Source organism: Diceros bicornis, chromosome 15 (genome assembly GCF_020826845.1).
Source record: "Diceros bicornis minor isolate mBicDic1 chromosome 15, mDicBic1.mat.cur, whole genome shotgun sequence".
Taxonomy (NCBI): Eukaryota; Metazoa; Chordata; class Mammalia; order Perissodactyla; family Rhinocerotidae; genus Diceros; species Diceros bicornis.
In genome coordinates this window covers 27,134,670-27,162,509 of record NC_080754.1, presented here as the reverse complement: position 1 = coordinate 27,162,509, position 27,840 = coordinate 27,134,670, and the positions used below count along the sequence as shown (strand labels likewise).

The 27,840-nt window shown below is 39.2% G+C and overlaps 1 protein-coding gene across 2 annotated transcripts; it reads left to right on the top strand.

Annotated features, from left to right (window-relative positions):
* Positions 1–748: 748 nt before the first annotated feature.
* Positions 749–27,392, top strand: TFRC (transferrin receptor). 2 transcript variants are annotated; one of them, XM_058556010.1, is made up of 19 exons: positions 749–804; positions 6,341–6,402; positions 7,028–7,238; positions 7,760–7,973; positions 9,397–9,546; positions 9,712–9,817; positions 11,374–11,487; positions 12,096–12,194; positions 12,579–12,718; positions 14,206–14,363; positions 15,118–15,237; positions 16,508–16,593; positions 17,081–17,144; positions 18,235–18,302; positions 19,234–19,292; positions 19,777–19,858; positions 21,668–21,889; positions 22,926–23,066; positions 24,463–27,392. In XM_058556010.1, exons 2-19 carry the CDS (start codon positions 6,367–6,369, stop codon positions 24,703–24,705), a joined length of 2,313 nt encoding a protein of 770 aa, XP_058411993.1. In that variant the 5' UTR covers positions 749–804; positions 6,341–6,366; the 3' UTR covers positions 24,706–27,392. The 2 variants fall into 2 exon arrangements, with proteins under 2 accessions (XP_058411993.1, XP_058411994.1); XM_058556011.1 differs by lacking the exons at positions 749–804; positions 6,341–6,402; positions 7,028–7,238; ... (1 more) ...; positions 9,397–9,546; positions 9,712–9,817 and adding an exon at positions 11,651–11,737 and having other exon boundaries at positions 11,433–11,487.
* The last annotated feature ends 448 nt before the right edge of the window (positions 27,393–27,840 follow it).

Genomic DNA, 27,840 nt, shown 5'->3' with positions numbered 1-27,840 from the left:
TGGCTTGGCAAGCGGTGCGTGTGTCCACACCCAGGATCCGAACCTGCGAATCTCGGGCCACCTAAGCCAAGCGCGCGAACTTAGGCCACTCCCCTATCCTAAATACTTCTTTTTTTTAATTTTTTTTTAAAGTTTATTTATTTATTTTTCCCCCAAAGCCCCAGTAGATAGTTGTATGTCATAGCTGCACATCCTTCTAGTTGCTGTATGTGGGATGCGGCCCCAGCATGGCCGGAGAAGCGGTGCGTCCGTGGGCGCCCGGGATCGGAACCGAGCCGCCAGCGCCAGCAGCGGAGCGCGCGCACTTAACCGCTAAGCCACAGGGCGGGCCCCTATCCTAAATACTTCTGAGGCTGCAAAACATATATCCACAACATGGCTTTAGCGGCTACCTAATATTCCATCAAGGACATACACTTTAAGGAATTACTTCAGTGTAAGTGTTCACCATCTAGGAGTAAACGCTAACACCTTTGACCTTGCACTGCAGAGTCTGGAGATCAGTCAAGGTTAGACAGGAGGCTCCAGGTCGCACAGCAGCAGCCCAGCCCTTTACAGCCTTTGGCGCCTTTTCCCTCCCTCGCCCCATCCTGCCCCGCGCTCTAGGGGGCGGTCTCCTTTTGAGTGCATGCGCAACCCTCCCCCAGGCCTCTTCATTGGTGCACGTAGCGGAAGTGACGCAAGTGGGAGGGGTCGGGAGAGGCTCCACCTGGCAACGAGCTCGGCCGGTCGAGGTAGTGTGCTTGCGAAGGCGTCTGCGTCGGTTGGTGGCGGCTTGGGTACGGGTGGACGGGAGAGTCGCCTGTGAGTGACGCGCCGCTGTTAGAACCCCGCCGACCCTCCTGTCCTCCGTTCCGCCTGCAGGGCTGGTCCGAGCGGTCTCCACTGCGGCCCCCTTGGGAGCTGTCCAGCAGCCCACGGGGCGCCTCCGGGTGGGGTGGCCGGGATGGAGCGGGGCCCGCCTGCCGGCGGGGAAGGGGCCGCGGCGGCGCGAGGAGCGGGCTGTAGGTGCAGGGGGTGGAGCCGCGGCGCGGACAGCGGCTGCCCTTCCTTCTCTGCCTGTCTGCGCCCTCCTGGGCTCGGTGGCGGGCGGCGAATGGTTTCTCTCGTAGGATTCTGAGGGCGAGATGAGGGCCACGCGGCTGTCGCTCTGTGCCCCGCCATTCTGCTTCCGGCTCCTCAGGCCACCCTCCATCCCTTGTTCTTGCCAGCTGGCCCTTATTAAAAATGCAGGTCCTGCTGGGACAGCCTTAGGCCGCGGGCTCGGGAGCGAGGCGTCCGCGCCGGGCGAGCCGCGCTGCCGCCGCATTGGCGGGCCCGCGAGAGCACGTGGCTGCTGCGGGGAGCGTCCCTACAGCTCTCAGGTGCATGGGTCACCTTGAGCTCCTAGCCCTTCGCTTCCTCGAGTCCTGCTCGCGCCCAGGTCTCTTCACTGCTGACAGGGACCAGCTGTCCTCGATTCGGTTACGAGTGTGTCCTGGCATTTAGATGGGGATTCTGTAAGCTGTACATTTGAACGCGGGTACGACCTGATCTTTCATGCCGCCCGTTGGCCTTGTGTGTGGGTTCTCAGTTTTCCCAAGTCAGAAGCGGACTGAACGCTGCCGGTGTTCACATTAAGAATATTCGGACTGCTAGGCTCTCCTCACTGTAAAATGGGAGACCATATGAATAAGACTGATGCTTTGTGAAAGCTGTGGTTTAGAGGCTAAAAGCTATTGAAAATTAGCGATATGGTCAAAGGGCTGTGCTCTCTTGCCAAACGCCTTAGAGGCCCATGGTGTCACTGTTTCTGGTGGTCAGCTCTCTTAAGGTGGTAGTGGGGAGAATGGGTAAGAAAATGTTTTTGTGACTTGACTCTTTTCGGTTAACATTTTCACTTTGTTCACTGCTTGTAGTAATCTTGGTTATACTAGGGAACTCGGTTGCTGCTGCTTTTCCTGTTTTTGTCTTTTTTTTTTTTTTTTTTTTTTTTTAATTTTTTTTTTTTTTTTTTTTTTTTGTGAGGAGATCAGCCCTGTGCTAACATCCGCCAATCCTCCTCTTTTTTTGCTGAGGAAGACGGCCGTGGGCTAACATCTGTGCCCATCTTCCTCCACTTTATATGGGACGCCGCCACAGCATGGCCTGCCAAGCAGTGCGTCGGTGCGCGCCCGGGATCCGAACCAGCGAACCCCGGGCCGCCGCAGCGGAGAGCGCGCACCCAACCGCTTGCGCCACCAGGCCAGCCCCTCTTTTTTTTTTTTTTTTAGGGGGAGTAGGAGCAGGATTGAAGTAGGAAATAGTTGTCCTGTTACAGAAGTATTCGGATATCTGATACCTTTATTCTAGGCTTAGATAGGAATTTGCAATACTAGATGCTGATTCTTTGTCTCTGAGCTGGGGAGTTTTGACTTTATTGACAAAGACGTGTAAGGTGATTTCCAGTTTTCTACTGTGAAAATTAAGTTTAGACTATCTAAAGTACTTGTTGGTCCTGCTGCTTTTCCCCTCAGTTTTGGATTATAATAAACTCAGTGTGCCTCACAAGAAAATCTAGAGTTAAAAAATTTTTGTTGTTGATATGAAATATTTTCCAAAGTCTGTATATAGCGTAGCACCCTTTAACTTTTCTTTGCTTGAGTGTTCTTGTCAAGTAATGGTGGGCTTCTAGCCTGTGCTGAAGACTGTTGAATAAGGATGAACAACTTGGGTAACTGTCCTAAGGCGAGGCAGTTATTTGCCTCTGATAATGTACTTACCTATAATGGTTCTCAGCTAGATTTGAATCAGACAACAAGGAAAGCTAGTTAAAAATGATCCTCTGAGGCCTTTTGGAACTCTTCTGTGGGGGTGCCTTCTGTCTGCTCCCCCAGATGAGCACTACATGAATAGGCATGAATAAGGCTGCCGTGACTTCAAGGGCTCCTGACCTTCAAGTTGGGCAGTCTTCTTTCAGAAAGCTGAATGGAAATGAAGATTCCGCTTGTTTTCCTTGATTTCCTCCACTACCTTTTCATTTTAGGCCCATAAAGTTAGACTCTTAAAGCTAGGGAAGACATTGATTGTCTCTTTAGAAGTCATTCTGTGTATACACAAGTATGAGTTCTGAGGGCCCTGCAGAAGTTTTGTAAGTTTACGTAATCTTTTCATTTTCACCTGCAAATCCATAGTTGCCTGGGGAAATAGTTTGCAAAAGGGGTATCTGTAACCAGTTGTTTGAGAGAGTATTTCAGGATAAACCAGAACAGTGGCAGGGATGGGAAAAGATTCCAGGTCCAGGGTTTTCATTATATTCTCTTTTGTATCATTTCCAAATGATATGAAAAATGAACCTCATATACATTAAGCGTGCCCCAATACCGTTAAGAAATAAAATATCTTTACTCTTTGTTAATTACTACATAATTCCATGTCAAGTATTATAGGGAAATTAGTCAGAGAAGTTCTTGGAGGTGGCCCTTGAGCTGAACCTGGAAGAGATGAGTAGGACTTCAAGAAGAGAGGAAGAATGTTACTGGGTAAAGGCAGGGGTTATAGTCTGTCTTATTTTGAAGAAAATAGAGGGCAGTGAATTATTAGGTAGTGAAGGTCTCTAGAACCGAACCTCAGAAGCAGGTAGAGGAACTTCTTTTTATGTGAGCTCCAAGGACTTGAAACTGTGGCCTGTTTTCTAAATTGAAGTGGACTTGTCAATAGTAACAAACAAGTGGCTTATTCTTATTTTAGGTAATATGGAGCAGAAGCTTTGGGTATGGTATACATAGGTGAAAGTGTATTTTGGTACCTGATTCCCCTTGCTTAGCTGTATGTATTGTATACAGACCCCTGGTTTTGAGACACCCCAAAGTAGCTTAAGACCTCAAGATAATTACTGTATTTTAAAAAGTTAAAGAGAAATTAATGCCACATTTCAAGAAAGTAGGCATAAGGTGATTTGAATTTTAAACAAGTTTGGGGCTGTAGTCTAGTATCTTTGCCTGCCTCCTGTCTTCCATCCTATGGCTCAGTTAAAGACATTTCAGATCCTCTTTCAATTTTATGTTCTATTTTGCTTACTTTAATTTTCATTGTTAATGTGAGAAACTGAATAGTTTTTCCAATCATCATTGAGAACACCAAAATATACAAGGTGCTAATGTGAATAAAAATCAAGGTAATGTTTGGTTTGTCTCTTGTGATAGGTAATCGTCATTGGTGGTGACATCTTGAAATAAGCCCAGTAAGATTTGTTTGGCCTTTAGATGTGGTCTTTTAACAGACCTGCCTATTTGTAGAAGGATAGTGTTATTACAACTGGTATGAAAAGTTTCTCTCCCATGCTTTTAGAGCATATAAATTAGAGTAATTTCGGTTGGAAGAAGAAAATTCATTAAGGAGTTCTCTTAAACAGAAAGCTTTATTCCATAAGGTCATTTTGAAAGAATGTCTCAAATTTGTTGTATATAAAACTTCAGGAATAACTTTTTTGGATATCATTGAATTATCGTTTTCTTCACAGATATGGGGTTACATGATGAGGTTAAAATGGAAATTGCCTGGGTCACAATTTTTTTCCTCTGACTTGATTTCTTTTATGCTATAGTCTTAATTTTGTGTCTGGGGATTGAAATAGAAATAACATAAATCTGTTTTCTCAGTAAAAAATATACTTAGATTTTAATTATACAGAATCATAATTACATATTCTATTATCTACCTGTTTCTGCAGGCTTGCAGTTACTCAATCTCCTCATTTATTTAAATTTCTTTATTTAGATCATTTATGTAAATATGCTGTCACTTTAGTCTTAAAATTAATTTAAAACTAGAAACCTTGATGAATGGCTGGTTCAGATGAGTATTAAACTTGTGAGCTGCTTTTTCCTAGAAAAGGGTGGTTCATATTGGTTCAGGGTGGGGTCTTCTAGTTCTGGCTCTAGAGATTGGGTTTGTACCGTTCTGGTGCAGTGAGTGATAAGCTTTTTCTACCAGATGAGACAAGAGATTGTGCTTCTAAGAATATGACCTATTGCTTATTGGCTCTGGTCTTTAAAGCTTGGGAATTTAAAAAACAATTTTTTTTGTTAGTAGGTTTTTGATAAGGAGACTTTTCTAATGCCAGTTTATATAATGTCTTTTGTTTTATAATCTGCATATGTCTTATGGCTTGCTTTGTGCCATGTGGTTGTTAAATGTGCTGTAAGTGTACTTGTAATGTGGGAAAAGCCTTAAAATAGATAGTATGAAATAAATGTCCATTTTATACATTTCAACATAATCACTTTCAAGTGTCTAGATGTACTCAAACCAAATTAATTAGAAAATCTAGATTTCAGTTAATACCTGTGCTTTAACTTAACATAGGACTCTTGATTATAGTGGTGTATTTTGCTTTGAAAAAAGTTGATTAATCTCTGGAGATGAGAGCACAATTTCTATAACCCAATAACCCATTGAATTTCATTTTTAGATTATCAGTTTTCAGCCTTGAACAAGTCATTTAACTTCTCAAATAATTGGCCTCTTCATCTGTAAAATAGCATATTCTGTGTTTTTGTTTATTCTTTTTGCATCAAAGATCTATCAAATCATTTGTAGGAACTGTTCATTTTAATCAGAAGGATCAGGTTTTTTTCTCCTTTTCTATTGGAGATGCTTTATTACTGGTGTATGTAACATGACCAGTCTTGACTTAATTTTATTCTAGTTTGAGTTTGCTTTTTCTCCGGTGCTAGTCTATTGTTTTTTTGTATTTGTCCCTTTTCTTTGCCTACTAAATTCAGTTACTTAAATCTGCTTACCATGGATGACATTTTAACTAGTTTTCCCCACATTTTTAATTTTGAAAAATTTCAAGCCTACAGGAAAAATTGAAATAATAGTACAGTGTATATCCAAGTACTCTTTACCTAGTTTCACCAATTGTTAACAGTTTTCCACATTTGCTTTTTTAAACTGAACTATTTGAAAATAAGTTACAGACATCAGGACATTTCATCCTTAAATTCTTCGCCAATAATATCGTAAGAAAAAGGGTGTTCTCCTCCAAAAACACAATACCATTATCACACCGCCCAAATCTAACATTGATAAAATACTGTTATCCAGTAGATAGTCTATATTCAAATTCATTATTTCTCCCAATAATGTCCTTCAAGCTGCCCCCACCCCACCTCAATTCAGGATCTAATCAAGGATCACGCTAAATATAGTTGTCATGTAAACTAAATATCTTGGTTAAAGACCCTTTCTAGAAAGATGATCATATATTTTAAAGTAAATTTGATATATAATAATTAATCTAGCATGGTAATGAAAAGCCCTCACTAATCTGATGCAGTGGTATCTAACTCATTATATTCATTCTCTTTTTTAATAGTAGGCTCGTCAGCGTGGCAGTTCAGAATGATGGATCAAGCCAGATCAGCATTCTCTAACTTGGTAAGATATTTTAAGTTGTATTTCTCTGTCACCAGTTTGCAAGAATGTGAAGTATACAAGAATGACTTTCTCCCAGTAAGCCTGAAATCATACTCAAAGGTATGATCGGGTATTCATTTACATTTGAAGTGGTGTCTTGAGGCGAACTGATCCCACAAAGGAAGGGTATATTCAGTCTTCAGTAGAGCCACTTATGGAAAATCTTGTAAGAAGTTTCAGGGTAATTTGGGCATGGTACAGAGAGACAGCCAAGCAGATAAGATGAACTCAAGAAAGCACTGATCTGGGCTGGCCCCGTGACTTAGCGGTTAAGTGTGCGTGCTCCGCTGCTGGCGACCCGGGCTCGGATCCCCGGCGCACACCGACGCACCGCTTCTCCGGCCATGCTGAGGCCGCGTCCCACATACAGCAACTAGAAGGCTGTGCAACTATGACTTACAACTATCTACTGGGGCTTTGGGGGAAATAAATAAATAAATAAAAAGAAAAAAAAAAGAAAAAAAAAGAAAGCACTGATCAGACTATCCCAGTAGACATACATAACTGACCAAACTTTTTGTAAATATTCCTATTAGCTTTCTTCTCCTTTGTAATGCTTTCTTTCTCTCTTTTTTTAAAATCTCAGTTTGGTGGAGCACCATTGTCATACACCCGATTTAGTCTGGCTCGGCAAGTAGATGGCGATAACAGTCATGTGGAGATGAAACTAGCTGTAGATGAGGAAGAAAATGTTGACAATAACATGAGCAGTAATCACACCAGTGTCACAAAACCGAAAAGGTTTAATGGATCTTTCTGCTATGCGATTATCGCTGTAATCATCTTTTTCTTAATTGGTAAGAGTGGCCATTCAAAACTTAAATGTTTCTTGTCACCAACTCTAGAAGTCTGTTAATTCAGCTCAGCAAACATTTATTCTGTACCTTTTCATGTGCTATTGTGCCCAGCACTAGGAATACAATGATGCCTAAGATTCTATACCTGCCTTTGAGTTTAGCCTGGTGGGGAAAGAGAGACACATAAATCATTTTAGTGTAGTGTGCAAATGTTATACTAGAAATAATGCATAGGATATTTGTGCCATAGAAGCTCGGCCTGAGTATTCAAGGAAAGCTTCTGGGAAGAAAAAGTACCTTTGCTTTGCAAAGGTAACTGTTTAAAATGAAGTTATTATATAATTTATTATATTGAATGGTTTAAAATATACAAAACTGAAATGCATGATTTACTTTCAGACTGCTTACTATTTGATTAAAACAAGTATTCTCAAGGCTTATCTGAAAGTATTAACAATTCCTATAGAAATAGATTATAAATGAAATTCTGTGAGTTCATCTCTGAAACTTTTTATCCTTAGGATTTATGATTGGCTACTTGGGCTATTGTAAACGTGCTGAACCAAAAGCTGGATGTGAGAGGCCTGCAGACAGAGAGTCCCCAGAGACAGAGGAAACAGAACCTCCCGAAACAGAAGAGTACTTCCCTGAGACACCCTCTCGCTTGTTTTGGACAGACCTCAAAGCAATGCTGTCAGAGAGGCTGACTGCCACAGAGTTCACCAGCACTATCAAGTAAGCTCGAGCTACTTCACCGGTTCAACCTCAGTACCTAAGCAAATACTGATTATTAGGTACAGTGAAACAAAACCAAGGTGACAGTCTGGAGGGAAGGCTTTTTATTTTATTTTTTTTATTTTTTTAAACAATTTATTTACTTATTTTTCCCCCAAAGCCCCAGTAGATAGTTGCATGTCATAGCTGCACATCCTTCTAGTTGCCATATGTGGGACGTGGCCTCAGCATGGCTGGAGAAGCGGTGCGTCAGTGCACGCCCGGGATCCGAACCCCGGGCCGCCAGCAGTGGAGCGCGAGCACTTAACCGCTAAGCCATGGGGCCGGCCCAGGGAAGGCTTTTTAGAGTAGGGGAGACTACACGTGTTTGGTTAGAGGGTAAGGAGTCAGTGAAGAATTTAAACTATGTTGATAGGAAAAAAGTTAGAACTTTTGTAGGGATGCTCCTTTTTGTTAAAAAAAATTCCACAGGTCTTTGATCTTCTTGTCATCTGGTTCTTTGTAGCTTGTTGTCAGACTTTCTTCTGCTCTGATTTTCCATCTTAACCTCTTGTAAGTCATGCTGAGCTTTGCTACTATTCACAAGGGCATCAGTAACTATCTTCATCCTCTAGATCAGGACTGACTTGACTGTCCAATGTCATATGTCTCTGGTATTCCTTGATTTCTTCAGTTCTCCTTCATTGATCCATCACCTAAGAAGTGTCTTTAAGGTTTCTGCCCTTAGATTTTTAAGATCTTCCTTAGACACATATTTAATTCTGTAAAGAATAAATACATCTTTTACCTTTTGCTAGCTTCCTATAGTTTCAATGGTACAGTAATCCTTTTAGTCTTAGATTAGAAATCTTGACATTTTTACTTCATCTAGTGAATACTTTTGTGTATACTATATACCAGGCATTATGGGTAAAATGAGTGTATAGTCTACCAAAAAAAAAAAAGATAGCTAATATGATGTGTATATTTACAAAGAGCCGTGGGAGATCAGAACAAGGAGCACTTTTGCTTCCAGAGGATTCAAAATACTTCAAAGTAGGTGAAAATTGAAGCGGCACATCTTGAGTTCACCAACAGTAGTACTATACTTCATTTTGCTTACAACAGATCTCCTGGAAGCTACTCATTTCCCCTAAAACTACCCTAGGCAGATATGTTGTATGGAGATGGGGCTCTTGAAGGAATGCTTTACAGTGGAAAAGAGATTTTGACAAGTTTGAAGTCATGAATTCCTCCAGACATTGGGCATACTTTTTTTTTCTTCTAAGTTTGTATCTGGTCAATCCAGAAATTTTGAATCACAGTTAATTTATCTTAATTATAATGGATAGTATTGAGTTATGCTTTTAAAACAGATATTTGAGTTCACTGTTTATTTTAAATTAAACTTTAGTTCATTTAACGGTGACTTTTTTTCCTCCAGGTGGCTGAATGGAAATTCTTATGTTCCTCGTGAGGCTGGATCTCAAAAAGATGACAGCCTTGCTTTTCTCATTGAAAATCGATTCCGTGAATTTAAACTCAGCAAAGTGTGGCATGATGAGCATTTTGTTAAGATTCAGGTCAAAGGCAGGTATGTTGAAAGATGGTAAACTTAGAGAAGTAGCTATTTTTAGGTGTCTAAATATAGCAAAGACTTGAAAAATAAATAATGAAGTCAAATAGTAAATGTATTAAAGCCATTTAATTTTTTTCCCCAAGCTTGGCCTTAGCTTCATTTTAACTTAATCTTTTTTAGCAATGCTCAAAACTCGGTGACCACGGTGAATGGGAGCGGTGAGATGTTATCCGTGGTGGAGAATCCCGTGGGCTACGTGGCATATAGTAAGGCTACGACAGTTACTGTAAGTAAGGCAACACAGTGCATGACTTTTTTCCCCTGCTAAATAGCTCAGAAACTCATTGTCTTCACTATTCTTGTAAAGTGTAGCTGATCACGAGATATTCTTATTCTCAACCCTCCTGTGCCACAGTTAAAATAAAATCCCAAGTCCTCATCTTGGTTGGCAAGACCCTAAGTAATTCTGCTGCTCTCCTGTCACCCTGCCCTGGCTGTTCTCACCTTCCTGCTATTCCTCAAACATGCTCCCACCCCAAGGCCTTTCCCTTTGCATGGACCACTCTTCCTCTAAATATCAACAGGGCTTGTTCCCTCTCTTTGTGCAAGTGTCTTCTCCAGTGTTACTTCTGTCAGAAAGTCTTCTTTGATTATCTTATGAAAAATGTCCTTCGTCTAATCACTTCCCCTTCTGCTTTATTTTTCTTCATAGTACTTAACAGCACCCAACATTATTCATTTGTTTCCATACTAGAATGTAAGCTACATGAAGGGCTAGGGGTTGCTTTCATTTACTGCCATGTCCCAGAGCCTTGGATAGTGCCTGAAACGTGGCAGTATCTGCTGGATGAATGCATATATCAGACTTCCCTTATGTGGATGTAAATAGGCATAAATAACCATCTTGGCTGGAGTCTAGTCTTAGCTTGATTCTTTAATGCTTGATCTTTTAAAATTTAGGCAAATATGGCCAAATTACTATAGAAATTAAAAAATAGCTAGCTAGATAGGTGCACCTAGGTCTTTTAGGTTAAAAACCACATATTTATATGTTGGGGGTCTATGTAGTAGATGCTTTCTGAGCCAGATGAAGTTTTACGGTTATTTTTGGTCTTCCTGGTTACCTGTTCTGTGTCACTTTCCCTGGCTCCCTACATGCCAGGGGTTTGGAGGTGGATTGTTCTGTTAAAGAACATTGAGGATTTTAGTTCACCTGCAAGCTTTCTATATTTAGACATTTGGTTGTTAATGTCAGTTTATAGCTATACATTGAACTCTAAAAGAGTTTAGGAACATTATGATGACAATTTATATTAACATCTAAAAGTTGATCTCTGCAATCCCTTTATTGTAATAGATAGTGTTTAACAGTTTTTGGACAGATTTATTATCAGAACTTTCTGTTAAGACCTATTCCTATGTATATCTTCAATTATCTGGGGTTCAAGTGTGGAAACATGTAATTGGTGCTGCCAAGGCTAGCCTACAATATTTCTATTGGTATATGTCTCTGTGTTTAACATATCCTATTATCCTTTCTCTTCTCCCAAAATATCTGAAGCAACATAAAATAGATTAAATGTAAATAGATCAGTGAAACTTAGATTAGAAGCAGCATGAGATAATGAAAGACATGAATATAGGAGGCCAGAGACCTTGACTTCACTCCTGACAGCCCTGACGAGTTTGGCTGTGGAGCTCGCATATGTCCTTTCTAGACCTTGGCCTCCTTTTTTTCCTCTTGATTTTCTTTCTTGGTTTGATTTGTAAAACTGTTCTGTCTCAGACTCTATGGCTGTTCTAATACCATAATGTTTATTAAATCTAATGTCTTTCTTCCAGGGACAACTGGTCCATGCTAATTTTGGCACTAAAAAAGACTTTGAGGATTTAAGGACTCCTGTGAATGGATCTTTAGTGATTGTTAGAGCAGGGAAAATCCCTTTTGCTGAAAAGGTGAGTGGGAGTAAACACATTGATATCGTGTCATTCTGTAGTTAAATGGTATTGTTAATTTTCTTACATTCTGAAAACCAGCAATGTTAAATTCTCATACCTGTTAATATAATTTAATTTATTAAACTGCTCAACAAATCAAATAAGTTCCAATTATCTAAAGTTATAGGATACTTCAAAACTATGGCATATCCACGTGGAGTATTTTGCTGCCATTGTCTTTCAGTGAAAATGAAGTAATCAGAAATGCGTAAGTGAAATTGCTTCTATGTAACTGAGCTTTATGTACGTATAGAATTCAGTTACAACTTTGTTTTATTTATAAAAAGGAAAATTAAAAGTCAAACCTACACAAGGGACTAGAATGGAGCATATCAAGGCAGTAGTTGTCCTGGATGAGCTTTTTATTATTTCTCTTATCTTTTAAACTTTCCTTAATGACTTTTAAGGCAAATATTTTTTCTAAACATATAAGCTATTTGAAACATTTGGGAATATTGGTGTAGTCCCCTGTAACCTTTTGTCTTTTAGCATAAAGTCCAGTATGTATTCTTCTAATTTTGTGTGATTAGGTCTTCATTTTTTGAGCTTTACATGTTTTTCTTTAGGTTGCAAATGCTGAAAGTTTAAATGCAACTGGTGTCTTGATATACATGGACCAGACTAAATTTCCCATTGTTGATGCAGAGCTTCCACTCTTTGGACATGTGAGTTCTTATTTCTTGAGTAAATGAGTTTTAGGGTTTTCCAAATTATTGCTAGATTCTATCTATATTAGTAGAAATAGAACTGTGCCTTCCTTAAATACACTCCTTTTCTGAAAGAGTTTTAACAGTAAGAAGAAGGTGGATTACATGACTTTGAGACTTAGTTAATGTTATTGCTAGAAGTACTTTATCAGTAGTGTCTTGAATTGAGAATTTGGCATATGCCATATAAAAACAAGAGTCACATATCATAGAGCCACTCAGACTTTCAGACTTTAAGGTGCTAAACTAAGCTTGGGATATAGCCTCGTACTGAATCTAAAGCTTATAGGGACCTTCTTACACAAGTGCCTGATAGAGCTAATTGCTTTTTTGTTTTACTAGGCTCATCTGGGAACAGGTGACCCTTACACACCTGGATTCCCGTCTTTCAATCACACACAGTTTCCACCATCGCAGTCATCAGGTTTGCCCAAGATACCTGTCCAGACAATTTCTAGAGCCGGTGCAGAAAAGCTGTTTGAGTAAGTTCTTATTTGAAAGCTGTCTTGCAGGGTGAGGTTTTATGTTTAGGGGAGGAATAATCTGTTTAAGTTGATTTGATGAAATCTTAAAACAATTGGCTATAATTTTTCACATTTGGGACATTTTGGAGATGGATAGCTGTTAACTTGGTGTAGATAAAAATGAAATTCATCCTCCATAAAATGATTTTAATAATAGACATTGGATTTATAAACTCAGAAAGTCCTGGTTCAATTCACCTAGTGAATTTCTTGTGTAATATTCCTGGCATAGCTTCTGCTTGAGTACTTCCCATTGTAAAGCACTTTGTCGCCTATGGCAGCCCATTCAGTTATTGGAGATCTGTCAGAATTCATGTTGAGCTGAAATCTTATTCCCTGTAACGCTCATTAATTCTAGATTTTTTTAGCAACAGAACCATTCAAGTTTCCTTGTCTGTAGATTAAATATCCTCAGTTCTCCTGATAGTTTCTAGGTGCTTTATAGTCATGATTAGTCCTTCTGGATATCCTCTCTAGTGTATTAGTATCCCTCTTTAAAAATAGAACCCAGTCTGATTAGAGTACATGTCATTAATTTTTATCTTGATCTGGACATATTTCCCACCTGGTATTGGCGTAGGATATAGATCTAGTTTCAGATACTTAATGTGAGCATTTATTTGCTGTGTGACATAGAACAAGTTACTCTAACCCCACTGATCATGTTTCTTTGACTTAATTGGATAGCTAAAATGTATTCTACTTAATAGGGTAGGGTGATTGGTCTCAAATGAGGAGCATCTACGTGTAAGGACTTTATAAAATACTATGTGACTATTAATAATGCTGTCTGAGGCGTTTGTAATAGGTGATTCTTTTTGACTCACACCAAACTTAAAATCAGCTGATTCTTCCCACCACCTACAAGTCTTTCCTAACCTGTGAAGCCAGCCCCTTATCTCATCCTTGTGTAGTGGGGGGTAATAATGTTTTGACATATTTATGTAAGTAAGCCCCATCAGAGCAGTCATTGTTTGGATAACACATGAGGAATTAGATAGGGGAAGATACCTAACTAACAGTGGCATGAGAATATTCTTTTATAACTGAGATAAGAATATATGCTACCCTTGTTAGTGGAGAGAGTTAGGAAACATGAAAATATATTAATGAACTTTTTATATAAGAACTTATTTCTGAGTCTGTCTTGGTATCTATTTTAAATGTAAACTATAGCTATATCTCTTGCAGAGAGGAGACAACAGATGAGAATAGGGAAAGAAATTTTTTGAAAAAATTGCTTAAACTGGGAAGTAACTCATGGTTTTCAAATGACTGCCTGCAGATCAGAGTAAGATGTAAAGGTTCGGCCACAAGGGAGTCAATTTTATATGTTCTCTTTATCTGTTCTCTTAACCTAGAACTTTACTGGACAGTAAGGAGGACTGATTCTATAAACCTGGGGGAAGTAACTCAAAACTCTGATCTCTGTTTTCTACTTGTAGAAATATGGAAGGAGAGTGTCCTTCTTCTTGGAAAACAGACTCTTCGTGTAGGCTGGTATCCTCAGGGAATGGGAATGTGAAGCTCATGGTGAACAATGTGCTGAAAGAGATAAGAATTTTTAATGTCTTCGGAGTTCTTAAAGGCTTTGAAGATCCAGGTAAAGACCATTGTTTTTTGTTTGCTTTTCTGTTTTCCTCGCTGCTTCTTGAGGATGTGGCCAGAAGAGGGAATGCAGGAAGGCTGGCTTGGCTTGGTTTCATGAAATGCTAAATCTTGTTTGTTCTAAATGTTCTAAAGTGAACTGTTGAGGTATCAGTTTTATTGGGAAGTAATAAGGCCCTTGGAAATCAACTTGTCAAAAACTGGCCATTATGAGTAGAAAATCTCTTAAGTTATTGAATATACCAGCGGTAAGCAAATTTCTTCTTAAGGGGGCAGATTATAAATATTTTGCGGGACATACAGTCTTTGTTGCAGCTATTCAACTTTGGCATTGTAACACAAAAACACCATAGACAGTAGGTAATGAATGGACATGAGGGCTATAGTTTGCTAATCCCTGGAATAGGCAATCTATCTAAATGCAATCAAATAGTCATGTCATTTACTAAGGAAAGCCCTTGGACTTCAATTGCTTATTAAACAATTAGCACAAATAAGTAGTCCGTGAGTAAACTTAATGGTAATGTAGAAAAAAAGCATAAGTACTAAAGAGATTAGTGTTGTCGTGTGAATTTTTAATCCTTGGAGTCCTAAGTCAGAACCAAAGTAAGGCTCTCTTATCCTTAATACATGTACTACATTTTTACCCTTCTACTAACTTGCTTATCTAGACTTCAACATTAGAAAACAGTTTAAAAACTGATTGTGTGATTTGTCCCTTTTTTTTTTTTTTTTTTTTTTTTTTTAAGATCGCTATGTTGTAATAGGGGCCCAAAGGGATGCCTGGGGTCCTGGAGCTGCAAAGTCCAGTGTAGGAACAGCTCTCCTATTGGAGCTTGCACGCATCTTCTCTGATATGGTCTTAAAAGGTAGAGTACAAATTTTGAGAACTTGAGCATCTATGTGCTGTATATAGTTCTAAATGCTATGATAGGCTTTGCTTGCTTCTGACTATATTCTTATGGTTCACTCGTGCTGGACCCTGGATTTTTAAGTACAAAGCACATTGTCTTTTGTTGTATCTGCCTTTGGCTTTGAAACAGCTTTCCATGCAGTGTCTTCATTGTACTGAGAATCATTAATTTCTTTGACACAATGGAAAATGTTATATTGGGCCCTAATTCTTAGTTTGACATATCTAGAATGATACGGCAAATCTAACATGGTACTGAAGGAATCTATTTGAAAGGAAGCAGTGGCATACCTCTGTACCAATGTTCCACAGTGTTGTTATAAAATTATAACGTATAATTTTATATATTATATTTATAAGTATAATATGGAATATATATTTGATAAATATATAATGTGTTTATATATATTTATATATTATATAAAGGCTTTCTTTCAAGCCTTTCTCCCATAGTACTTGGCCACTCCTCTACACCCACGCCCACACATGTGCAAACCCCCATCACATTGTTGAATCTTTGGGTCATAGGGTAAGTTGTAGTGCCTAACTTTTATACAAAAGTACAGTAATGCAGAAAAATACATACCCAGAGAAGGGGGAAGGATGGATGGCAGTGGTACATATAGCCCCAAAGAAGATACATATCATACTTACACTGTGATTGCAAATATCTCTTGGTCCAGAAGTTAAGGGACTCAAAGAGTGGAGTTGAAAAAGTGACTTTCAGTAAGCTAGTCCTACTATGTACTTGAAATGTTATTATTTATTTTTTTTTTTTGGTGAGGAAGACCAGCTCTGAGCTAACGTCCAGTGCCAATCCTCCTCTTTTTGCTGAGGAAGACTGGCGCTGGGCTAACATCCGTGCCCATCTTCCTCCACTTTATATGGGACGCCGTCATAGCATGGCTTGATGTGTTGGTGCGCTCCCGGGATCTGAACCTGCGATCCCCAGGCCGCTGCAGCGGAGCGCACTTAACTGCTACGCAACTGGGCCGGCGCCTGTACTTGACCTCTTATTTGAGATCAAATAATCTCCTATCCTGTTCTTTGTAGATTACTTTTAAAATTTATTCCTATTCCTTTTTTTGTTCCTTCACCTGGGGACTCAAAGGAAAAGAAATATTGTTGAATCTGCTGTCTTGAATTAGAAGTTTCTGATTTCATCTTAAGTCAGTTGCTGCCTATAACCTTTCCCAAGATAAAGCTGACTTTTTGTTTTCTTTTAGGTGGGTTTAAGCCCAGCAGAAGCATTGTCTTTGCCAGCTGGAGTGCTGGAGACTTTGGAGCTATTGGCGCCACTGAATGGCTAGAGGTATTGTCATATATCTTCCATACCCACAATGTGCACCCAAACTTGTATTTGCTTAATTTGTTCTCCAGAAATCATGCTCTTTTAGATTTGATTATATCATTTTCGCCTTTGTATATTTAGTCTCAATAGAATCTAAATTTAAAAAGAAATTCCTAATAATAGCTACTTTCAGGCTGGGCCGGTGGCGTAGAGGTTAAGTGCGTGTGCACCGCTGCGGCGACCTGGGGTTCGAATCCCAGGCGCGCACTGACGCTCGCTTGTCAAGCCATGCTGTGGCGGTGTCCCATATAAAGTGGAGGAGGATGGGCACAGATGTTAGCCCAGGGCCGGTCTTCCTTAGCAAAAAGAGGAGGGTTGGCAATAGATGTTAGCTCAGGGCTAACTTTCTTCACCAAAAAGAAAAAAATAATAATAATAATAATAGCTACTCTCTGTCATAATTAGACTAATATATATTAGTACATTAGTATTTTTCCTTCTCTTCTAGGGATACCTTTCCTCCTTGCATTTAAAGGCTTTCACTTACATTAATCTGGATAAAGCTGTTCTTGGTAAGTATCATTTTCATTAGCTGTTTTTGAATTCAGGTAAACTACTTATAAAACAGCAGACGAAAGCTTTCTAAAGCAGCGGTTGTTATATTTTACAATTTACATTGGCCATACCCAGCTTGAAAGATTGACTTAGCTTTCTCCTAATAGTCTGGTAAGTTATAGAATGGGCGCAGATTGCCTTCTCTAGAGCAGTGGTTCTGAAGGCGGTCCCCAGATCAGCAGCATCAGGATCACCTGGGAACTGTTAGAAATGCAAAATTTCAAGCCCTCCACCAGACCTTTGAGTCAGGAACTGGAGCATAGGTCCAGCAAACTGTTTTTTGGGGTTTTTTTTTTTTGTTTTTTTTCTGTGAGGAAGATCAGCCCTGAGCTAACATCTCTTGCCAATCCTCCTCTTTCTGCTGAGGAAGATTGGCCCTGGGCTAACATCCGTGCCCATCTTCCTCTCCAGCAAACTGTTTTAACAAGCACAACAGGTGATTCTGATGCACTAAAGTTTGCGAACCACTAGTCTGGACGATATTTTAGACCAGAATGGTACTTCTAGAGACCAATTCACATCTTGCTAGCTTGTGGCATCATGGATAGAAATACCAGATAATCAAACTGCTAAAAGAGTTAGAATGTTATTAAAAGTGTAGATGTAGCCATTGGATGAACTAAGAATGGTGAAATGTCTACCTGGGGAAGAAAAAGGAAGGAATTACAATTAAACGAAATCATCATTAGATTAGTCATCATTGCTGTTTACCTACACAGCAGAATGTATTGAATACAGCAAGCTTACTATAGCTAGCAGATGACTGCCCTAACATGAGTGAACCAAAAAGGTACCATAAAACAAATCATTAACATTAAAGTATACAAACGCAAGGAGTAAGAGCTTCAGTTGAGTCAAATTGAGGTTAGCAGTCACTAAAGAACTTGACTTGTAAATCACTTTTTTTTCTATTTCATTAAGAGGATAGTTGTATATGCCACTGATCTAGGTTATTGTCTTCCAGTTGGTCAAGTGCTTTTAGTTGTAGAAGTAGTGTGAAAATTGCTTGACTAGAGATGGGGTAATGTTAAAATAATCTCTTTGCAGGTACCGAGAACTTCAAGGTTTCTGCCAGCCCACTGTTGTATTCGCTTATTGAGAAAACGATGCAAGAAGTGAGTGTATACCTAATTACAAAATTATATAACTTAATTTTTTGTCTAATTTACTTAAGATGAAAAAAGTTGATTTTTAAACCATTGTAAGTAACCAATAGCAGAAATTTAGAATAAATTCTATATCAGCATTATTTAAGTCATGCTCTTGGCTTATTTGCCCCCAGCCTATTGAACCATGTGAAGTGAGGGAGGTGGTATATGAAGGGCTCTGATCTCAAACAATATGTAGTCTGTTTAGGATTGTTTAGCAGAATTCCATGAGACCTTAGCTGTAGAGTAGATGCCCACAGGGGGTTGACTATAGAGTCAGAATGTTAAGGAAGATTTGAATGGACTTGAACTATACCTAAGACTTAAATAAAAGGCCAGATGAAATATTCATTGAATAAAGACAGACATGTGACTGCCCATAGTTTTGAATGAGAGAGGAACAAGATTTGCCTAATGGCATTAGAGACTATATATTGGAGTGGTTAAAGTTGGAGGGAAATAAGAGTCAGAGAACTTGACTTGATCCCATGGGAAACTGGGGATTACTGTAGGGTCTCCAACAAGGCAGTAATGTGTTTGCAGGTTAGGCTGGCAGTAGTATAAAATGTGCTAGAAGGAAGAAACCGTAAACCATACAGGCATATCATGAAGGCTAGAGAGGTCTTTTAAAATTATGGTTAAGCCACCTTTAAGATGTTAGTTAAGAAGGAAAACATTTTTTTCTCACCACAACTAAAGGAACTAACAGCACAGCCTAGTAGGAGTAACTTCAGCAATTTGAGATCATTTTAATTTTCTTAAAGAAATTTTTTTCAAGAAGATAAAATAAAACTTTTATATTTTTTATAAATGTTTATAGAGAGAAACATGTTAGTGACTAGCCTGAATAAGTTCAGAAAGGTTCGTTTTAGTGATACACTAATTTCTTGTTTTACAGGTGAAACATCCCATTACTGGGTTGTCTCTATATCGGGACAGCAACTGGATCAACAAAGTGTAAGCTGAGAAAAGTGAATCAGCGGCTAATAGAAAAGCAAAATCACCGAGTAGCGCTGACTATGTTAGGGGGAGATCTAAACCTAACCTTGCAGTGAGCTTACCTATACCTAGAGAGATTCAGTGTAAGAGTTTATTTGGGGGGCTGGCCCAGTGACATAGTGGTTAAGTTCACACGTTCCACTTTGGCAGCCTGGCATTCACATGTTTGGATCCCGGGCGTGGACATATGCACCGCTTATCAAGCCATGCTGTGGCAGGCGTCCCACATATAAAGTGGAGGAAGATGGGCACGGATGTTAGTCCAGGGCCAATCTTCTGCAGCGAAAAGAGGAAGATTGACAACAGATGTTAGCTCAGTGCTAGTCTTCCTCACACACACACACACACACAAAGAATTTATTTGGGGTAAGGGTAGGGTTGCATGGTAGCACAGTCTTTTCTTTAGAAAACTTTCTAAAGACACATCTTGCTTTCCTTGCAGTGAAAAACTTTCCTTTGATAATGCTGCATTCCCTTTCCTTGCATATTCTGGAATCCCAGCAGTTTCTTTCTGTTTTTGTGAGGTGAGTCTGAAGAACTCTAAAGTGTTGTATCTTAGATCTTCTTTCATCAGTTACGAGACCAAGTTTCCTGGAGTGCTTAACATGTTTTAAAAAGTTATACATATGCAGTTGTTGCATGCTCCTTTATAATCAGTCTTAATATAGAATTATCTCAATGAGCTTAATTAGTATTTGAATTTATTTCCTAAAACTTCTTCAATTAAGTATGATGAATTTTTATAAAAAGGCTGTATTTTGGACAGTGCAGTTATAGAATATTTCCATCAAACAAAAAGTTCTGCTGGACAATGCTGTTCTCGATACCTGTTGAAATGTGGTTCTAGATCTTTGTCCAGAGGTGTTAGTCTCTTAAGCAGGGATTATGGGTAAAAGCACAAAAACCAAACAGAGGTAAGATTGTTATGAGACCGAACTTTGAACTGACCAAGTTGTAGGAAAACAAGATTGGCTTGGTACAGGAGCCAACTAGAAGGCACTGAAAGCCAAGCGTAATCAACAGAATCATGAAGGCTTCTGTGCTGAAGTGCTAGAGAGTTGGGAAACCAGCCCTGTAGCAGGCTCTTCTGAGGGGTGAAGAGATCCTAAAGTTAGTATAGGGGGTCAGAATGGAAGCTGTTGACTTTGGCCTCTAATTCTTGGTCCAGTAGAGGCCAGTTCGTTACTAGACTTCTTAACGTTGGGTGTTTTAGCCTGGGACTAGGATGGGAAAGGTCTGAAGTGAGGGAATGATGAAAGACCTGGATTTGGAGATTAATATAGCTGGAATTCCCTTGACCTTCTGCTAGAGCAGCAGTACGAATAGTAGTGAAATAGGCGGTCATGGGGCTGGCCCGGTGGCGTAGCAGTTAAGTGCGCGCGCTCCGCTGCAGCGGCCCGGGGTTCGGATCCCAGGCGTGCACCGCCGCACCGTTTGTCAACCCATACTGTGGTGGCGTCCCATATAAAGTGGAGGCAGATGGCCACGGATGTTAGCTCAGGGCCGGTCTTCCTAAGCAAAAAGAGGAGGAGTGGCAACAGATGTTAGCTCAGGGCTAATCTTCCTCACGAAAAAAAAAAAAAAGAGCGTGAAATAGGTGGTCATGATATCTATCTAGTACATTAGGAAGAACCGAGTGTTGGGTCCTATGGTTGAGGAAGTTTACCTTCAGAAGTCATGTTTTTTAAAAACTTCTTAATGGCTTCTTAGATGTCAAAAACCTAGCAGTGCTGGTTCGGAGGTACAGGTAATACAGAAATGTACAGTCTAAAAGTAAAGGATTGTCAGTGACATTGTCACCAAGGACAATGGTAGGGAATAGAGTTGAAGAAATAGTTAGGCAAGTTGTCTAGGGAAGGTAGAGAGAAGTTCTTGTGAGCATCAAACGTTAGAAAGGTGATATGTATGAATAGATCTAGTGCTGCATGATTGGGAAGAAGGTAAATTTTAATCTAAGAGTAACACTTCATATTGAAGGTACTTTTGATGCATGCCTTCCTCTTTCCTCGTTAATGTGGACCGAACTTCCCAAAGAGGACAAGGATATAACCTCAAAGAATTTGACTATAAATCTGTTCAGGGTATATAATGTGATAGAACAGGGATTCTATAGAACCTAGAAGAAAGTAGTCATTCTAGGAGAAGGTTAGGTTGAAAGGAAGTAGCAAAAATGGTATCTTCTTAAAGTAGTAGATTTGAGATAAAATTGGAGTAGGAATATATTAGAAGCAAGGGAACAATTGCAGTTACTGTTACCTTGATGGTGAAGCTGGAATGTGAGGCTCCTACTCCTATAACCCACCTGAATACATTAACCTAGCTTTGTTTTCCAGGACAAAGATTATCCTTATTTGGGTACTACCATGGATACCTATGAAGTACTGAATCAGCATGTTCCTCAGTTGAGCAAAATGGCACGTGCAGCAGCAGAAGTAGCTGGTCAGCTCATAATTAAACTTACCTATGATGTTGAATTGAACCTGAACTACGAGATGTATAATGACAAAATACTTTCATTTGTGAAGGATGTGAACCAGTTCAGAGCAGACATAAAGGTGAGCACTAATTAAAATCAAGTTCTTACTGAAGTATTAAGCAGTTTGAAGAATGATGTTTAGCCGTTCCTGGGAAAGGACATGATTGGTAGCCGAAGTACAGTTTAAAGTGAACTAAGGTATAATTTTGCTTAGAATCCATAACTCATTTGAAAGGGAAGTTGAAAGGCTGTGAGTGATAACATCTAGGATAGACCACAGCAAGTATTTCTGAATCTAGAACTGTGTTAAGTTTTCTGTCATTCATGTATTTCAGGCAACCCGTCGAGAGATAGGACCCAGAGAATATAAAGATCTCAACCATGACTTTGAACCTATGAGTTTGGGCCATATGCCTGTCAGAGATGACACAGATGGAGAGAAAATATAGCCAATAGTTGCAATCTTATTTGGTAGGATACAGGATACTAGACATATCCTGTAGGTCTAGTATTCAAACTTTTGATAAAATCAAATTAATATTAATTAGTGGTCTCCAACTGGTTTTATGGTACTAGAAGTCAATTTCACAGATCCCTTAAATGAGGTAAATTACTGATAACCAAATATTAATTGTTATGGCTTTCTTGAAATTTGAAATTAATTGTAACTGATCAAGAAATGGGACTTACCACATGGAAATAACTAAATTCTGAAGTTCGTTGAACCACAGTGTTTGAAGTTTTCCTGCATAGGGAAATTGAACTGGAAATAATATACTACACAGGATTATATACTTTTACCAGGATTATATACTTTTACCAAGTACATTAAGTTAAATTTCTTGATGAGGATGATTTTCTTAGGAGGCTAAGAATGGATAATTGTACTATCTGCTGGGTTTAAATATGAGTGTATTACTACAGTTTGTAGAGCTTGGAACCGAACCTCCTGTGCAAGGTGCTTAAGACTAGCTTTCTGAGTCTGGAGCTTGTCTGTGAGTCACCTCCCTTTATCAGAATCATCTCAGTTGCTACACCTCAATTAGGAAGGTATATAGAATAACATCCTTAGAAATATAACGTCTAATAGTGAATTTAATGTCTTTCTGCTTCAGGAGTTGGGTCTGAATCTACAGTGGCTGTATTCTGCTCGTGGAGACTTTTTCCGTGCTACTTCCAGACTAACAACAGATTACAAGAATGCTGAGAGAGCAAACAGATTTGTCATGAGGGAAATCAATGACCGTATCATGAAAGTAAGTAAACTCTTAGAAAAGGAGGGACTAGAGTATGTTAATTTTTAATTGGTAAATCTTGCATTTCTTTTTTTTTTTTTATAGAGTTTATTTATTTATTATTTTTATTTATTTATTTTTTTTTTCCCCCAAAGCCTCAGTAGATAGATGTATGTCATAGCTGCACATCCTTTTAGTTGCTGTATGTGGGATGCGGCCTCAGCATGCCAGACAAGCGGTGCGTTGGTGCGCGCCCGGGATCTGAACCCGGGCCGCCAGCAGCAGAGCGCGCGCACTTAACCGCTAAGCCACGGGGCCGGCCCAAATCTTGCATTTCTAAAAAGTAGGGTAATAACTCCAGAAGCCTAGAATGTTTTGCTGCTTTAGAATTCAGCACAGATTTTGACTTTTAACTTATTTATTAGCAAGATCTAGAACCAGCATATCTAAACTGGAAATACAAGAGACTTTTGACCTAGTATTAATTTTGTTAGGCTTTAAAAACATTTTTTTTGTGTGTGTGAGGAAGATTAGCCCTGAGCTAACATCCAATGCCAATCCTCCTCTTTTTTTGCTGAGAAAGATTGGGCCTGGGCTAACATCCATGCCCATTTTCCTCTACTTTATATGGGTCACCGCCACAGCATGGCTTGATAAGTGGTGCGTTGGTGCGCACCTGGGATCGGAACCTGCGAACCCCGGGCCGCCGAAGTGGAGGACTCACACTTAACTGCTATGCCAACCAGGCCGGCCCTTGAAAACATTTTTAAGAAGAGATCATTAGTAATTTTTTAGCTGTTATTTGCTCTGTATTTCTGCTGTCTAACTCAACCCTTAACTGCTTTTATCTTAGTCTACTTGGAAGAAGCATAGACTTTTTTACAGTGGAAAACTTGTAAGCCTTCCATATATATATTCTAACCCAAAAAAACCCCAATACAGTTAGTTCACTTTTACAAAGGAATTGACAGTTTGTTTTACAATTTTAATGTTAGAATATTAGTATCCTGGTTTTCAACATACTTTTTTTTTTTTTTTAAGGAAGATTGGCCCTGCACTAACATCTGTTGCCAATCTGCCTCGTTTTCTTTTTTTTCCTCCCCAAAGCCCCAGTACATAGTTGTGTATCATAGTTGTAGAGTGGTAGCTCTTCTTTGTGGGACGTGGCCTCAGCGTGGCTTGATGGGCAGTGAGTAGGACCGCACCCAGGATCCAAACCGGTGAACCCCTAGGCAGCCGAAGCAGAGCGCGTGACCTTAACCATTAGGCCACCGGGCCAGCCCCTCAACCTTCTTAAATCCAGGGAAATTTTAACATTTGAAGTGGGAGAATGACAGTTGCTTTACTATATCAGGTCCTTTCCTTATAAGAAAAGTCATGGCATTGTGTCAGCTCTCCTGTATGTTTTGTTTTGTAGGTGGAATATCACTTCCTCTCACCCTACGTATCTCCGAGAGAGTCTCCTTTCCGACATATCTTCTGGGGCTCTGGCTCTCACACTCTGTCAGCTTTACTAGAGCACCTGAAGCTGCGTCAGAAAAATAGTGGTGCTTTTAATGAAACACTGTTGAGAAACCAGTTGGCTCTAGCAACTTGGACTATTCAGGGAGCTGCAAATGCCCTCTCTGGTGACATCTGGGACATTGACAATGAGTTTTAAATGTGGCACCCATAACTTATGTAAGAACATCAGGGTAGTGTGGTTTTTAGACTTGTGCTGGTTGTGCTACATTTTCAGTAGAGCTACTAAACCTCATATTGTTATAATTCTACCCAGTCATTTTGGTACTACTACATGTTTTTAGGCAGCAGCTTTTAATACAGGGTAGGTACCTGCACTTCAAGTTAAAGTGAATAACCACTTAAAAACCTTCACGATAGAATATTTTCTCTGTGATCATTTCTAGAGTTTTAAGTGTTTTGTAATAGTAACTGCCTCTTGCCTGTTACAGTTATGAAAAAGTCAGAGCCAGTTATGTGAACAATTGCTCTAAATCCTGAGGACATGAACTGGTATCTTTTGAGTGGGAGGAGGAAGGTGATATTTGCTGAAGGTTAAGTGTTAGCTCAGTGTGTTCCTCCATCCTCATTTGATGCTAGATAGGAGATAACTGGGTTGTAAGACCTTATTCTCCAAGTGAGATATATTCCTTTCTTTAAGGATTTAGCTGGTTTCCACATTCCTGCATGCAACAGTTAACTTCCAGAAGAGATGGGACTTGTTTTCTTGCCAGTGAGATCTGAAATAGAGGTCCTACAGCTGGATAAAATGAGATTCAACTGTTTATCGCAGGAGTAAGGCCTTATTGTGTTAACCTCAAGGTCATATATGAAAAGAGGAGACCAGAAGCCAAAGACTTAGTATATTTTCTTTTCCTCTGTCCCCTGCCCCATAAGCCTTTGTTTACTTTTTTGTTGTTTTTATTTTTTCCAAAGTATTTTGAAAGAGAACCAGTTTTAGATGTTTAATTTCAAACTCAGTTTGTCAGACTTTGAAGAACACACTGCCAAATTTTGGCCAAAGTGTTAATTTTTTTGGAAAAGCTTTCTATCATTTTGGCACTGAGATATTTATTGTTTATTTATCAGTGACAGAGTTCACTATAAATGGTGTTTTTTTTATAGAAGATAATTATCGGAAGCAGTGCCTTCCATAATTATGACAGTTATACTGTCGTTTTTTTTTAATAAAAGCAGCATCTGCTAATAAAACCCAATAGATACTGGAAGTTTTGCATTTATGGTCAACACTTGAGAGTTTTAGAAAACAGCGGCAAGCCAAATAAAATTATAAAGCTCTAAGTATTGGAGAAGATGAAATTTAATGAGGGGTTGCTAATCAAGTTAGACTTCTGTTTAGCCAACCAGATCAAAATGGCAGTTCTCCTAAATGCAATGAATTGTGACCAAGTTATAAATTACAGGCTGTGATAGTACTCATATGTTTTACAGCTCAGTTTATCCAAGGTGTAACTTGAATTCAAATTTTGCAAAATTTCCAGTACCTTTGTCACAAACCTACTCACATTATCGGGAGCAGTGTCTTCCATAATGTATAAAGAACAAGGTAGTTTTTGCCTACCACAGTGTCTATATCGGAGACAGTGATCTCCATATGTTACACTTAGGGTGTACATAATTATCGGGAACAGTGTTTCCCATAATTTTCTTCATGCAATGACATCTTCAAGGCTTGAAGATCGTTAGTATCTAACATGTATTCCCAGCTCCCTATAATTCTCTAGTTTTAGTTGCAGAAACATTTGTGGTCATTAAGCGTTTGGTGGGTAAATTCAACCACTGTAAAATAAAATTACTTCCTTCAAGATTCTTTGTTTTTAAACTTAACACAGTGTTTGTTGTATTTGTGGTTTCTCCAGGTCTTCTGTTTAGCAGGATAGTAGCATACATTTATAATGTTTGCTGTTGACAAATGAATTTAACTTTATCCCCTTATTTGCATGTTAGCTCCTATAAACATAGTTATACAAGTTTGAATCCAAAATTGACCTTTTAGCTTAAAGCAGGGGAAACTTGCATGGGAGGTTTGGGGGGAGGGGGGAGCGAAGGGTTTTGGGAGGCGAAGCTTGCAAAAGGACCTGTGATCATGTCTACCTACTTGTTAGTATATGGTGATCGTAAGTTAAATGTAGATGTGAACAAATAAGTTTGAGGCTACATGAGTAAAGACTTTATTTTCTAGTACTTAGTGTTACTTACCTAAGTTAAAATAGATCTAGATTAGCCTCACTGAATTGTTTCACTACTCACAATCTATTTAGTCTTCACAGTGTTTTATCTTGAACTGATGTTGAGTGCAGCTAAGTGAAAAGGTCATAGCTGGGATTCCTGGTTTGGTATCATGCTTCATCGTACTTTAATGAAAGCTGAGTGACTTCAAGGCATAATATGAATAATGGGCATATATTTTACAGCAGTAAATGTCTTCAAAAAACTCTTTTCTATGGTTAGTGTTATTAACAATCAAATGAGCCATTAAGTGGTAAGAGACATATTCTTGAATGAAATGTATATCTGACTAGTGACAACCTGCTAGTCTTCAGATTTTTTATGGCTGTAGATATCATGTGCTTTTTGAAGGTAAAGGATAAAATAAGTGAGCTCTGTCATGATTTCACTATTCTAGAACTTGCATGACCTTTACTGTGTTTCCTCTCTGAATGTTCTTAAATTTTAGTTGGCTGAAGTTGGCTTATTAGACCTGCCAACCTATTGCTCTGCTGTATCTTTGTAAACAAGTGATATGCTCTTATAGTTGTATACAATCTGGTATGTGCGACAATGTGGAGATTCCTTATCTGATTTAATAAAATGATTGAACACTGAGTTGTCATTTTTTTAATAGATTTTATTTTTTTAGAGCAGTTTTAGTTTCACAGAAAAATTGAGCAGAAAGTACAGAGAGTTCCATATACTCCCTGCCTCCACACCCCCCTCCCAGCTTCCTGCACTGTCAGCATCACCCGCCAGAGTACATTTGTTACAATTGATGAAAGCTACACTGACACATCATTATCATCTGAAGTCCATAGTTTACATTAAGATTCACTCTTGGTGTTGTACATTCTGTGGGTTTGGACGAACGTGTGATGGCATGTATCCACCATTATCATGATACAGAAGGGCTTTACTACCCTGAAAATCCTCTGTGCTCTGCCTCTTAATCCTCCCTGCTAACTTCTGGCAACCACTGATCTTTTTACTGTCTCCACAGGTTTGCCTTTTCCAGAATGTCATGTAGTTGGAATCATACAGTATGTAGCCTTTTCAGATT

Bases quoted from the DNA above. Each gene is read 5' to 3' on its own strand.
- TFRC (XM_058556010.1), top strand. From the start codon at position 6,367: ATGATGGATCAAGCCAGATCAGCATTCTCTAACTTG. The intron at 15,238-16,507 runs GTAGAGTACAAA...GTTTTCTTTTAG, and splicing joins CTCTGATATGGTCTTAAAAG to GTGGGTTTAAGCCCAGCAGA. The intron at 16,594-17,080 runs GTATTGTCATAT...CTTCTCTTCTAG, and splicing joins GCGCCACTGAATGGCTAGAG to GGATACCTTTCCTCCTTGCA.